Source organism: Galeopterus variegatus, unplaced genomic scaffold, assembly GCF_000696425.1.
Source record: "Galeopterus variegatus unplaced genomic scaffold, G_variegatus-3.0.2 Scaffold5385, whole genome shotgun sequence".
Lineage (NCBI taxonomy): Eukaryota > Metazoa > Chordata > Mammalia > Dermoptera > Cynocephalidae > Galeopterus > Galeopterus variegatus.
The window spans coordinates 149,336-164,037 of NW_007731496.1; the positions used below are offsets into that span (position 1 = coordinate 149,336).

Here is a 14,702-nt window from a genome sequence, read left to right on the forward strand (position 1 = left end):
GATGGATACAAGCTTTTATTTTACACAGATAATAAAATTGCATAGAACCAAACACACACACATCCCAATAAGTAAAAGTAAAACTGGGGAAATCTGAATAGGATCAGTGGATGCGTCAGTGTCAATATCCTGGTTGTGATATTGTACTGTGGTTTTATAAGATGTTACCATTGGGGGAAACTGGGGAAAAGGGCCCATGGTATTTATTATTTCCTATAACTGCATGACTCTACGGTTATCTCAAAATAAAATGTTTAAATAAATCAATAAAGTAAATGTCTGCAATTGAATCTAAGGTACAGGATAAATCAACATCAGGGGCTAGCTGGTATTCTTAACCACTCCAAGCCTTGGGGATTTACAAATGGCACAAAATGAAAAATGAGGATTATAAATACAAAGGTTTGAATCTGGGAAAAGATGAGAACAGATTGTTCTATCCCTGGACCACATGTACCAAGGATTACCAGAACACATCCTAAAGGTATATGTGTATACTTGGGGGGAAAAGAAAAAAATTAGACTTGAACCCCTTTGTATCCCTTGACATTTCTTTCATATTTAACATTTTCTTTTTTTAAGTTTTACTTTTCTGAATGAGATCTTTATGGCTTTTTAGGTGGAGTATTGCTTCTGGAAAATCCAAAAGGCGATAATAGGTTGGACCTTTTAAAATTTAAGAGTGTTGTTTCTAGCATTTTTGATGTTAAAAATACAGAGCTGGCTGTCTTCCATGGTGCAGCAGGTATGTGGAAAGTGAGAAGTTGTCTGTGGTGAAGCTCTTGATTTGATATCAGTCTTATCAGTGTTACGCTATAAAACCTTTGCATTTTTCTTGACTCTGAGTCAGGGCCAGGCTCTTCTGCAGTGCCTCCTCACTGTTAGTATGGCTGAAAACCCTGGACTTACTAGGAGGTGAAGGTTTTTATCCTACCCTCTCACCTATTAGCCGTGTGATAGATTTCAGGCTTCAGAGACCTCCCTGGTGAGTTTTAACTTTATGAAACATAGTACCTAAATCTTACTAAAACAAGCCTGTATAAAATTTTTAAAGAATTATAAAGGCATTCTCTTCCATTATTACGTGTTGAATTGTGACTCCTGAAAAGAAAGACATGTTGAAGTTCTTACCCCCAGTACCTCAGAATGTGATCTTCTTTGGAAATAGGGTCATTGCAGATGTAGTTAGTTAAGATGAGGTCATACTGGAGTAGGCTGAGCCCCTACTCCAGTATGACTGTTGTCCTCATGAAAAGAAGGCCATTGAAAACAAAGAGACACACAGGGAAAATGCCACATGGTAAGATGAAGGCAGAGATTAGAGTTAACGCGGCTGCAAGCCAGGAAACACCAAAGATTGATAGGAGACTCCAGAAGCTAGGAAGAGGCAAGGAAGGATTCCCCTGCAGGTTTCAGAGGGAGCATGTTTCTAACAACACCTTGATTCGGACTTCTTGCCTCTGAAGCTATGAGATAATATATTTCTGTTATTTTTTTATTTTATTTTTTTTTTTTTTGTCTTTTTGTCTCTTTTTTCGTGACCGGCAACGGATCGCAACCCTCAGTGTCGCGCCCGTACCGGACCGGGACCGGCAACGGGATCGCAACCCTCGGTGTTGCCCCCGCTCCTCGCTCAGCCAGTGAGCGGCCGGTCTGTATGTGGGATCCGAACCCTTGGCGGGAGCGCCGCCGCACTTCCCAAGCAGCGCACTGTAGCAGTGCGCCACCGGGCCGGCCCATATTTCTGTTATTTTAAACCCCCTAGTTTGTGGCTTCCTCAAGAAACTGATACTCACTTTATAAATCCAAATGCTCATTTCAGAAACTTAAATAACTTAAAAAAAGGAAATCTAAATGGCCAGTTAATAAAGGAAAAACTGCAGAATCTTACTAGTAATCAGGAATGTGTAAGGTAGAAGCACAGTAAAGTACTATTACTGCCACCAGACTGGCAAAAACTAGAAAAATCTCACAGTATCAAATGTCATCACGGATATTATGTAATAGGAACTCTCATTCTCTGCTAGATTGTATATTGTTAGAGCCACTATGGAAAACTGTTTGCTATTATTCTCATTAAAGGGTGGATAGGGAAGCAAAAGCAATGTGGGAGAAACTGGAAAAGTAAAGGTCTGGAAGAAGGTAGTGAGCTGGAGGCCTGAGAAAAATCTCAAACCAGGGTCCACTATGGGGAGCTGGTGAGGATGTCAGTGGAAGGCCTGGATCTCGGCCTGAAGTCACTGAAGGGGAAGAAGCAGGAGAAAGTAAGGATAGACCAGAAATCACATCAGATGGTCAGGTAGCCTGTAGAAGGAGCAGCATGGTGGTGCACCTTGCTGGAAAGGTGCACATGGGCCTGGCCCAAAATTTGGAATAGCAGAGGCAGGAGCACAGATGCTTCTGTCCACTTTAAACCAGCGTACCTGAGAAAGCGGAGGGGTGCTTGGGCCCCACATTGATCTTTTGAGCATAATGGCTGTTGCTAAACTTCCACCTTCTAAACCCTGTGCAGATTTCTCTGTAGTCAGTCATTACCCAGAGCCAGGCCAGGCAGAGAATCTGGGAAACAGTTTCAGCTTAACTGCATTGACATAGGATAAAACCACCACAGTCCAGCACTCCACCCCCTTGTGACCTTGGCATCTACACATGGCTCTTTAAGCCATATTTAACTTCCTAAATAAAAATCCTAATAAATTAAAAATCTGCTATTAACTTTATTGTACAACTGAAAAACATGTTCACCCCGTTACCAACAGCAGGATGAAAAGTCACCTTCTCTGTCTCTGGGTGATCTTGATTCCTCTTGTGGCTGAGTCACACTCCTCTTTTACTATCCTTTTATTTTACCGAGATATAAACTTAACCTGTTAGAAAATCTTATGTTATGTGGTAGGAAAATAAGCCAGTGGGAAAATAAGAATTGATTAATTTGTACACAAATATATTCTTATGTAAATAAGAATGAAGTCTTGTAACTATTACAGTCCTGCAGGCTGTAACTGAGCATATGGTCAGGACTTTTGTGTGTAATTTCCTCTGTCTGTTCTGTAGGCCCTTTGCCTTTAACATATGTCTCCTCTCTGATGGGGTAATCCAAATCTTCTTTTCTGAAGAATTAGAGCCATTAAAATCCCTGCTTTCCCTGTTTATGTTGGGGATTTGCAGTTTTTATTCATTTTATCACTGATAAGGTGCAGGGGATCTCCTGCATTCCAGACATATTACTCCTTATTCTCATTCTATAGTCAGAATTAATCACCCTGTGCAGCACAGTAGCACCTCCCCCCAACACTTTGTTTGTTGATTCGCTGGCCAAAGTAGCACGGAGTGACCAAATGTCAACTTCCATTTTATTGAAACCATAGCTTTGTCACCTGTTGGAAGCATTCCTCCCTTGGGAACTTAACCTCTAAACTAGCAGAGATCACAATGGTGGAGTGGATCATTAAGGCTGACAGCCAGGGAAGCCATTTCTGTCTCACACTTCATCTCTCACCCTGAGTCTTTGCTGTGAGACATGGCACCATATGAGGGTCTCTGATTTAGAGTTTCTCAAAGGGCAAGTACTAAGTATTTTAGACTAGGAGTCAATGCCGAGCCCATGGCGCACTCGGGAGAGTGTGGCACTGGGAGCGCAGCAGCACTCCCACCGCTGGTTCGGATCCTATATAGGGATGACCAGTGCACTCACAGCACTCACTGGCTGAGCGCGGTGCTGCCGGTCTCAAAAAGGACAAAAAAAAAAAGACTAGGAGTCATTAACTCTGCCATTGTAATGCAAAAGCAGCCACTACACTATATGAACCAGTGGGGCAAGAGACTAGGAATCATTAACTCTGCCATTGTAATGCAAAAGCAGCCACTACACTATATGAACCAGTGGGGCAAGGCTGTGTTTTATTACAGCTTTATTTACATAAACAAGTACAGGCAGGGCCATAGTCTGCCTGCCCCTCATTTAAAGCACAGTGGACATTATTCCAGCCCTGGAAGATGTTGCTGCCCAAGTGGGGCTGAAACTGAGTCTTAAAAAGGCCCTTCCAAAATTTTATTAGATCAGCTGCTTCAGGTCGATGGGGAATATGGTATGGCCCAGTGAATTCCCTGAGCATGAGCACCTTGCCACACTTAATTTGCTGAAAACTGAGTTCTCTGGTCAGAAGCAATGCTGTGTGGAGTGCCTTGTTGGTGAATAAGACATGGATGGTGTGTTTGACGGGAGCATTAGAGGCAACAAAGACAAATCCATGTCCAAGGGAAGTGTGTGTTACAGTAAGAAGAAAACGCTACCCTTTCCATGACGGAAATGGTCCTAACCAACCAGCTGTCAGGGGCCTGGCTCATCTTCCCTGGCAGTAATGCAATATTGGAAGCTTGGTGGTAGGTGGGACACACAGTAGCAACCATAGCAGAATCAGCTTTGGGGGGTGGAAGTTGTGCTACTGAGCCCATGGGTGTCCCTCCCCCCAGCCTGAAGGCCTCTTTGTTCGTCAGTCCACTGGGCAGGGACAGAAGTGTCTGGGGATAGAGTAAGTCACACTGTCCACCCAATTTTTAGATCCAAGTCCCTGACTGTTCCCATTCGGTCCAGCCATTAGCCAGTGCTCATGAATCAGTGTAGATCTATTCCTCTGGCTGTTTCTTCTGAGCAATGTGAGTAGCCAGCTACTCTGAACAAGGTTGTGCCCATTGAGACAGTTTCCATACACCACTGTTCTTTAAGGCCACTGAGTCAGAGCACAGCTCAGGTACTTTCAATGGTGCAGCATGTTGTGCAGAACCATCTGCACAGCAGACCTAAAATGTTTTCTTTCTCTATCAGCTGCTTCTAGGGGACTTCCCATGAGGTCACTGGTGTGGTTGAGAGAAGAAACGTGGCCACAGGATGGGATGGGCATCTAGCCACATAGTGGGGCAGGTTCCTGTTCCTTTAGGAACTGCGCCAGCCCAGCCTTGTTCGTGGCACTTGCACTCAGTATTGGGTGGCAGCCCATACACCTAGTCCCAGGTCACAACCATTATCAATCATCTAGCTATGTATCCATCCCTAAGCAATATTTAATTTTCTACAAATGAGATTTTACTACATCTTATGTTTTAAGTTATGAATATTATGCCATTTATTTTGAAATGTTAAAACTTCCTGCTATTTGCATGTCATTAAAACCTGGTTTTATAGAAAAGACAGTGTCCTTTGATAAACAAAAATTAAATGGAAAGCATCGCTGTATGTGATACATGATAATTTAATAGTTATGTAGGAAAAAGTGAAAGACTTCTGCTTGGAACTGTCTAATCCTGAGAAAATTTTTGTTGTTATTTTTAGAAATACAAAACCAAACTGACTTACTGAGTCTTAGTGGGAAAACACTCTGTGTGACTGCAGGGTCAGCTCCCTCTCTGATCAACAGCCCTAGTACTCTTCTCTGTCAGTACGTCAACCTGCAGCTTTTGAACACAGAGCCACAAGGTATGTGCCACAGCAGTCAGGTTGATAAAGTAAGATCTCATTAAGGTTTCCTTTAATGTTCAGATCTCTAGCTTATGTGTATTTTTCGAGTCAGCTTCAATGTAGTGACACCTGCACTGATTTGGGGAGCACCACTGGCTTGTTTCTTTTGGTGTGTATGTGGAAAGACCCTCAGCCATCTGACATGTCAAGAAATAAGTTATTTAAGTAAATATTAAAACTAAATGTAACTGAATTAAGTACCAAAACATAATTCATAGTATATTTTTTCTTGGAAAATGTTCTGAAAACGTATACACCTCCATCAACAGACTAGATTGATATTTATTTTTTCATGATATTTTAGGTTCCTTGTTGTGCACATTTTTACTGAAGTCTTCGGGCTCTTCACTTGACTGTGTACTGAGTATCTGTTCCCTAAGCTGCTGGGCTCTTTTATAAGACGGTTTTTCTTTTCCCTTTCCCCTTGCCTTTGTGAGATGTGAAGGCTGTTTCTGCACAGTTTGCCTCCAGCTGTCACACTCGTGCTCCTGACACTGCTGCCTGTGAGAGCTGCCCATAGTCCCCACTTCGGTTAGAGGATGAACTCACAGGATTGAATCCAGCTTGTTCTTTCTTCTGTAGAATGTTTAATGGGAACTGTGGGTACTCTCCTGCTTGAAAACCCAACTGGACAGAATGGACTCACCCACCAAGGTCTTCTGTGTGAAGCAGCCAAAGTGTTTGGCCTTCGGAGCAGGAAGCTAAAGCTGTTTCTGAATGAGACTCAGACACAAGGTGAGGGGATTATGGACCATCAGGTTTTTTATTTTTGCTTTTCTTTCGTTGAAAGTAGATTTTTGTGCCATTAACCATTTGTAGGTTGTGTGTGTGGGAAATAGTGCTACTGTTGTCTTTTTGTTGTTCTTTCCCAAAGCGTTTAGCATACTATAATTTTTTTTTAGATAATAATTAAAAGAATAATTACTTTTTGCTTTTGAAATAATCTAAAAATTATATTGGTATGTTATTAAAAATAATGCTTCTAGGTAATTTAGTATATTTGCTGACTTTAAAATTGTTCTCTTGTCCAAGAATCAAAATTATCACAATGTTGCAAAGTAACAGTTTGAAGGAAACTTAAAACTGACAAGTTACACCTCCCTTTATAGTTTGTAAAGCGTGCTCACATGCATTTTCTCAGGGAGCTACATAAAATGCGAAGAGCTAGGTCATCAACTGACATTTTCTGCATTCAGTAATTCAGAAAACAAAAACAGGATGATGATTTGCACGAGCTAGTGCTCGGCAGCATGTTTTCTCCTTCATTTGTTTACCTCCTTCACATCATCCACTTCTGTGATTTCAGCTTCTGTGGCTGTTCTGTCAGCTTCTCTACTGACATACTGGCCCTCCTCTTCGCTCTGCCCTGCAATCCTGTGGCACCTCGAAGATGTTTACGTTAATATTGCTGCTGCTGGAATCATTTCCCCAAACAGTATCCCATTGTGGGATCTGTTTTTTCTCTTTATAGTCATCCTTCTTGACATCCCAACTCAAAACATTTTACCATGTCATCCTTTTGTTTATAAAGCCTTAAAGCCTGGAATTTATGGACTTTCTGAATCCACTTGTAGAAAATTGCCAGACCTTGACTTTTCCAGAGTTACTCTTATTCATCCTGCCTCTCTCTTCTTCTCTTCATGTTTTCCCTCTCTTTGTGTTTATGTGCTACATTCTGGGTGATTTTGATTGATTTATCATAACCTTCTTCCTCTACAGGTAAGGTGTTTTTTGTTGTTGTTGTTGTTGTTGTTTTTGTCTTTTTTGTGACCGGCCACACCGCGCTCAGCCAGTGAGCGCACCGGCCATCCCTATGTAGGATCCGAACCCGCGGCGCACTTGTAGAAAATTGCCAGACCTTGACTTTTCCAGAGTTACTCATATTTATCCTGCCTCTCTCTTCTTCTCTTCATGTTTTCCCTCTCTTTGTGTTTATGTGCTACATTCTGGGTGATTTTGATTGATTTATCATATCCTTCTTCCTCTACAGGTAAGGTGTTTTTTGTTGTTGTTGTTGTTGTTGTTTTTGTCTTTTTTGTGACTGGCCACACCACGCTCAGCCAGTGAGCGCACCGGCCATCCCTATGTAGGATCCGAACCCGCGGCGGCGCTGCACTCTCCTGAGTGCACCACAGGGTCGGCCCGGTAAGGTGTTTTTTTCCCCTGACCTCTTCAGGATTTTCCCTTTTGTCTTTAGTTTTCTGCAGTTTGACTATGATATGTCTAGGTGTAGATTTGTTAGTATGAGGCATTCTTCATTTCTGTTACAGTGTTTGGATTTCTGGCATTTCCTTTTAATTCTTTCCTAGATTTTCCATCTTTCTTGGCCACACCACGCTCAGCCAGTGAGCGCACCGGCCATCCCTATGTAGGATCCGAACCCGCGGCGGCGCTGCACTCTCCCGAGTGCACCACAGGGTCGGCCCGGTAAGGTGTTTTTTTCCCCTGACCTCTTCAGGATTTTCCTTTTTGTCTTTAGTTTTCTGCAGTTTGACTATGATATGTCTAGGTGTAGATTTGTTAGTATGAGGCATTCTTCATTTTTGTTACAGTGTTTGGATTTCTGGCATTTCCTTTTAATTCTTTCCTAGATTTTCCATCTTTCTACTACATTACCCATCTGTTTTGCTTGTTTTGTTATTTTTCTGTTGAAGCCCAGTTTTAAGGTACATTTCTCTAGTTCCTTGGAGACATTGTCAACCCAGTCTCATTTCAAACTCAATTATTTTGGGACGTAGAGAGTTTTAAGAAAGTTCTGACCTTACTCATGCACAAGGACCAGGAATTCTCATGGTGACATGGTCTTTCTATCCCTACCCCAAAACAAGGCTGAGTGAGGCAAGTTCTCTATGTTGGTTTTGTTGTGGCTGCTGCAACAAATTACCACAAACCGGGTGCCATAGGACAACAGAAGTTTATTCTCTCACGGTTCTGTAGGCAGAAGTCTGAAATCAAGATGTCAGTAAGGATGCACCCTCTTTGAAGGCTTCAGGGGAGAATCTGTTCTTTGCCTCTTCCAGCCACTCCGTGGCTCCAGGNTTTTTTTTCTTCTAATGTTTCCACTGGGTGGTGCTGCAGGAATTCCTACCTTTTGCCTTGGATCTACCCTTCCCAGAAAGACGCCTCTAAAGCATAATGGGAGGAAGTCCTGATTTAGAAAGATTTTACAGTTTCCACACAATGGAAGAGTTTAGAGGATGCCCTGGCAGGAAATGTTTCAGTTTCTGGATGTGGAAAAGCCACCATCATTTTGTATCATGAAAAAGTGTTTTTGTTGCTCAGGGTATATGCTTTTGATTTTCACCAACTTCTTATTTAGAACAGAAAAGCTTTCAAGTTTATTTGAAGGGTTATGGTTTCATTCTAGTGGAAGTGGTGTATAAGATTTCCTTTATTCTGATTTTTGTAAAACCATCTTAAAGTATCTAAGAAAATAAACATTTTCTAATGTTAAGACAACCACAGATTAAAAAAAGAAGAACCTCTGTTTTTTTTTTTTTTGTCTTTTTGTCTCTTTTTTCATGACCGGCAACGGATCGCAACCCTCANGGCGGTCTCAAAAAGGACAAAAAAAAAAAGACTAGGAGTCATTAACTCTGCCATTGTAATGCAAAAGCAGCCACTACACTATATGAACCAGTGGGGCAAGGCTGTGTTTTATTACAGCTTTATTTACATAAACAAGTACAGGCAGGGCCATAGTCTGCCTGCCCCTCATTTAAAGCACAGTGGACATTATTCCAGCCCTGGAAGATGTTGCTGCCCAAGTGGGGCTGAAACTGAGTCTTAAAAAGGCCCTTCCAAAATTTTATTAGATCAGCTGCTTCAGGTCGATGGGGAATATGGTATGGCCCAGTGAATTCCCTGAGCATGAGCACCTTGCCACACTTAATTTGCTGAAAACTGAGTTCTCTGGTCAGAAGCAATGCTGTGTGGAGTGCCTTGTTGGTGAATAAGACATGGATGGTGTGTTTGACGGGAGCATTAGAGGCAACAAAGACAAATCCATGTCCAAGGGAAGTGTGTGTTACAGTAAGAAGAAAACGCTACCCTTTCCATGACGGAAATGGTCCTAACCAACCAGCTGTCAGGGGCCTGGCTCATCTTCCCTGGCAGTAATGCAATATTGGAAGCTTGGTGGTAGGTGGGACACACAGTAGCAACCATAGCAGAATCAGCTTTGGGGGGTGGAAGTTGTGCTACTGAGCCCATGGGTGTCCCTCCCCCCAGCCTGAAGGCCTCTTTGTTCGTCAGTCCACTGGGCAGGGACAGAAGTGTCTGGGGATAGAGTAAGTCACACTGTCCACCCAATTTTTAGATCCAAGTCCCTGACTGTTCCCATTCGGTCCAGCCATTAGCCAGTGCTCATGAATCAGTGTAGATCTATTCCTCTGGCTGTTTCTTCTGAGCAATGTGAGTAGCCAGCTACTCTGAACAAGGTTGTGCCCATTGAGACAGTTTCCATACACCACTGTTCTTTAAGGCCACTGAGTCAGAGCACAGCTCAGGTACTTTCAATGGTGCAGCATGTTGTGCAGAACCATCTGCACAGCAGACCTAAAATGTTTTCTTTCTCTATCAGCTGCTTCTAGGGGACTTCCCATGAGGTCACTGGTGTGGTTGAGAGAAGAAACGTGGCCACAGGATGGGATGGGCATCTAGCCACATAGTGGGGCAGGTTCCTGTTCCTTTAGGAACTGCGCCAGCCCAGCCTTGTTCGTGGCACTTGCACTCAGTATTGGGTGGCAGCCCATACACCTAGTCCCAGGTCACAACCATTATCAATCATCTAGCTATGTATCCATCCCTAAGCAATATTTAATTTTCTACAAATGAGATTTTACTACATCTTATGTTTTAAGTTATGAATATTATGCCATTTATTTTGAAATGTTAAAACTTCCTGCTATTTGCATGTCATTAAAACCTGGTTTTATAGAAAAGACAGTGTCCTTTGATAAACAAAAATTAAATGGAAAGCATCGCTGTATGTGATACATGATAATTTAATAGTTATGTAGGAAAAAGTGAAAGACTTCTGCTTGGAACTGTCTAATCCTGAGAAAATTTTTGTTGTTATTTTTAGAAATACAAAACCAAACTGACTTACTGAGTCTTAGTGGGAAAACACTCTGTGTGACTGCAGGGTCAGCTCCCTCTCTGATCAACAGCCCTAGTACTCTTCTCTGTCAGTACGTCAACCTGCAGCTTTTGAACACAGAGCCACAAGGTATGTGCCACAGCAGTCAGGTTGATAAAGTAAGATCTCATTAAGGTTTCCTTTAATGTTCAGATCTCTAGCTTATGTGTATTTTTCGAGTCAGCTTCAATGTAGTGACACCTGCACTGATTTGGGGAGCACCACTGGCTTGTTTCTTTTGGTGTGTATGTGGAAAGACCCTCAGCCATCTGACATGTCAAGAAATAAGTTATTTAAGTAAATATTAAAACTAAATGTAACTGAATTAAGTACCAAAACATAATTCATAGTATATTTTTTCTTGGAAAATGTTCTGAAAACGTATACACCTCCATCAACAGACTAGATTGATATTTATTTTTTCATGATATTTTAGGTTCCTTGTTGTGCACATTTTTACTGAAGTCTTCGGGCTCTTCACTTGACTGTGTACTGAGTATCTGTTCCCTAAGCTGCTGGGCTCTTTTATAAGACGGTTTTTCTTTTCCCTTTCCCCTTGCCTTTGTGAGATGTGAAGGCTGTTTCTGCACAGTTTGCCTCCAGCTGTCACACTCGTGCTCCTGACACTGCTGCCTGTGAGAGCTGCCCATAGTCCCCACTTCGGTTAGAGGATGAACTCACAGGATTGAATCCAGCTTGTTCTTTCTTCTGTAGAATGTTTAATGGGAACTGTGGGTACTCTCCTGCTTGAAAACCCAACTGGACAGAATGGACTCACCCACCAAGGTCTTCTGTGTGAAGCAGCCAAAGTGTTTGGCCTTCGGAGCAGGAAGCTAAAGCTGTTTCTGAATGAGACTCAGACACAAGGTGAGGGGATTATGGACCATCAGGTTTTTTATTTTTGCTTTTCTTTCGTTGAAAGTAGATTTTTGTGCCATTAACCATTTGTAGGTTGTGTGTGTGGGAAATAGTGCTACTGTTGTCTTTTTGTTGTTCTTTCCCAAAGCGTTTAGCATACTATAATTTTTTTTTTAGATAATAATTAAAAGAATAATTACTTTTTGCTTTTGAAATAATCTAAAAATTATATTGGTATGTTATTAAAAATAATGCTTCTAGGTAATTTAGTATATTTGCTGACTTTAAAATTGTTCTCTTGTCCAAGAATCAAAATTATCACAATGTTGCAAAGTAACAGTTTGAAGGAAACTTAAAACTGACAAGTTACACCTCCCTTTATAGTTTGTAAAGCGTGCTCACATGCATTTTCTCAGGGAGCTACATAAAATGCGAAGAGCTAGGTCATCAACTGACATTTTCTGCATTCAGTAATTCAGAAAACAAAAACAGGATGATGATTTGCACGAGCTAGTGCTCGGCAGCATGTTTTCTCCTTCATTTGTTTACCTCCTTCACATCATCCACTTCTGTGATTTCAGCTTCTGTGGCTGTTCTGTCAGCTTCTCTACTGACATACTGGCCCTCCTCTTCGCTCTGCCCTGCAATCCTGTGGCACCTCGAAGATGTTTACGTTAATATTGCTGCTGCTGGAATCATTTCCCCAAACAGTATCCCATTGTGGGATCTGTTTTTTCTCTTTATAGTCATCCTTCTTGACATCCCAACTCAAAACATTTTACCATGTCATCCTTTTGTTTATAAAGCCTTAAAGCCTGGAATTTATGGACTTTCTGAATCCACTTGTAGAAAATTGCCAGACCTTGACTTTTCCAGAGTTACTCATATTTATCCTGCCTCTCTCTTCTTCTCTTCATGTTTTCCCTCTCTTTGTGTTTATGTGCTACATTCTGGGTGATTTTGATTGATTTATCATATCCTTCTTCCTCTACAGGTAAGGTGTTTTTTGTTGTTGTTGTTGTTGTTGTTTTTGTCTTTTTTGTGACCGGCCACACCGCGCTCAGCCAGTGAGCGCACCGGCCATCCCTATGTAGGATCCGAACCCGCGGCGGCGCTGCACTCTCCTGAGTGCACCACAGGGTCGGCCCGGTAAGGTGTTTTTTTCCCCTGACCTCTTCAGGATTTTCCCTTTTGTCTTTAGTTTTCTGCAGTTTGACTATGATATGTCTAGGTGTAGATTTGTTAGTATGAGGCATTCTTCATTTCTGTTACAGTGTTTGGATTTCTGGCATTTCCTTTTAATTCTTTCCTAGATTTTCCATCTTTCTACTACATTACCCATCTGTTTTGCTTGTTTTGTTATTTTTCTGTTGAAGCCCAGTTTTAAGGTACATTTCTCTAGTTCCTTGGAGACATTGTCAACCCAGTCTCATTTCAAACTCAATTATTTTGGGACGTACAGAGTTTTAAGAAAGTTCTGACCTTACTCATGCACAAGGACCAGGAATTCTCATGGTGACATGGTCTTTCTATCCCTACCCCAAAACAAGGCTGAGTGAGGCAAGTTCTCTATGTTGGTTTTGTTGTGGCTGCTGCAACAAATTACCACAAACCGGGTGGCATAGGACAACAGAAGTTTATTCTCTCACGGTTCTGTAGGCAGAAGTCTGAAATCAAGATGTCAGTAAGGATGCACCCTCTTTGAAGGCTTCAGGGGAGAATCTGTTCTTTGCCTCTTCCAGCCACTCCGTGGCTCCAGGCATCCCTTAACCTGTGGCCATGTTGCTTCATTCTCAACCTCTATGGTCACGTTGCCTCTTCCTCTGCTGTCTGTTTCCTCTTTTTCCAGATAAGGTTATAGTCACGGCTTCTGGGAATTTAGGACATGGGCGTCTTTTGGAAGGCCATTATTAAACGCACTACATTCTCTTCACTGTTTCTCTGTGGCAAAGGGTCTGTCAAATTTACCCTTTTGCTATGGGTTTCTTATTTGAGGTCCCAGTTTTTGAGGAGGGTTTTGTTAAACTTCCCAGTTTGTGTAAGCATAGGTGTTTTCTTGTCTTGTTTTCATAATAGCCCTTGAATGCCAAAAGCATTAAGCCTTCAGGAACCCTAGAAAATCTTAATACTCAGGTACCCCTTGGGAGTCATTATTTTTGGACTCTATGGATTTTCCTCATTTTCTTCTCTGTTCAGGTATTTATTTTTTTAAGACTTAATTCTTTATATTATACTTTTAAATTTCATACCATGTAGTTAAAAACTAAAGCCTTACTTCCACTTGGGTCTCCATCCCTCCCTCCCTCCCTGCCTATAGTGAAGCATAGCTACGTATCTCAGATTTATCTTCATTGACTCTCCCTTGTCTTTTTCTCTCTCGACTCGTTTGGGGCCTCATCATCCATTGAAATCACCTGTTTGTGGTCTGTAGTTCTTCACCAACACTGTTTTCATGAACAATGCTCCCTTGATGTCATCCCCCTGCCCAGAGTTTCCAAGACTCCCCATTATCTGATGCTTCAGAACCTTTAGCTTGGCACACAAGACCTTCCTGGTTCTGATCCTAGTCTGTCTTTCTAATTATGTCCATGAATTTTTCACTCTCCATCCAACACACTTGGCTGTTTCATTGTGGTATGGTAGGAAAGATCATCTTAAATGAAGCTTCCTGTTTTGATAAGCTTATGTGAAACTTCAAAGATATTCTTAATTCCTTTTCCTTATCCCTTAAATTTATTGATCACCCAAGTGCTGTAATGCAGTAGAGCTGAGGAAACGTCATCTCTCACTCGTTCTGTGCAGATGCAGGGGAATAGTTGAAATTGGTCAGGGGAAGAATCATGTCTGTGTGAATTAGATGTTTGTAATACCAGCCATGATTCACATAGCCAGGTCTTACCTATACTGTCTTACTACATACTTTTTACTCTGTGAGGTTAGCTAGGCAAAAGTTTGGTGAGAGCTTAAAAGTGACTTATCCAAGATTACCACAAAGCTGCCACTTTTCTAATCTCGTATCTGTACCCTTATTTTCATCATGTTTTTCCCCTCAGAATTGCCTTTTGTAAAGCATTGATGACTTGGTTAATTAGAAAAGTAAATTAGGGGCCGGCCCAGTGGTGCACTGGAGAGTGCGCCGCTTGGGAGCACGGCGGCGCTCCCGCCGAAGGTTCGGATCCCATGTGGAGA

At 41.9% G+C, this 14,702-nt stretch overlaps 1 protein-coding gene across 1 annotated transcript in view; it reads left to right on the forward strand.

Moving 5' to 3' along the window:
• Nucleotides 1-14,702, forward strand: part of IARS (isoleucyl-tRNA synthetase) — an 81,179-nt gene that overhangs the window by 63,773 nt on the left and 2,704 nt on the right. Inside the window, exons 30-32 of the mRNA XM_008589342.1 lie at nucleotides 620-745; nucleotides 5,330-5,473; nucleotides 6,098-6,250. Coding sequence (XP_008587564.1) covers nucleotides 620-745; nucleotides 5,330-5,473; nucleotides 6,098-6,250 — 423 coding nt within the window. The remainder of the gene's footprint in view (nucleotides 1-619; nucleotides 746-5,329; nucleotides 5,474-6,097; nucleotides 6,251-14,702) is intronic.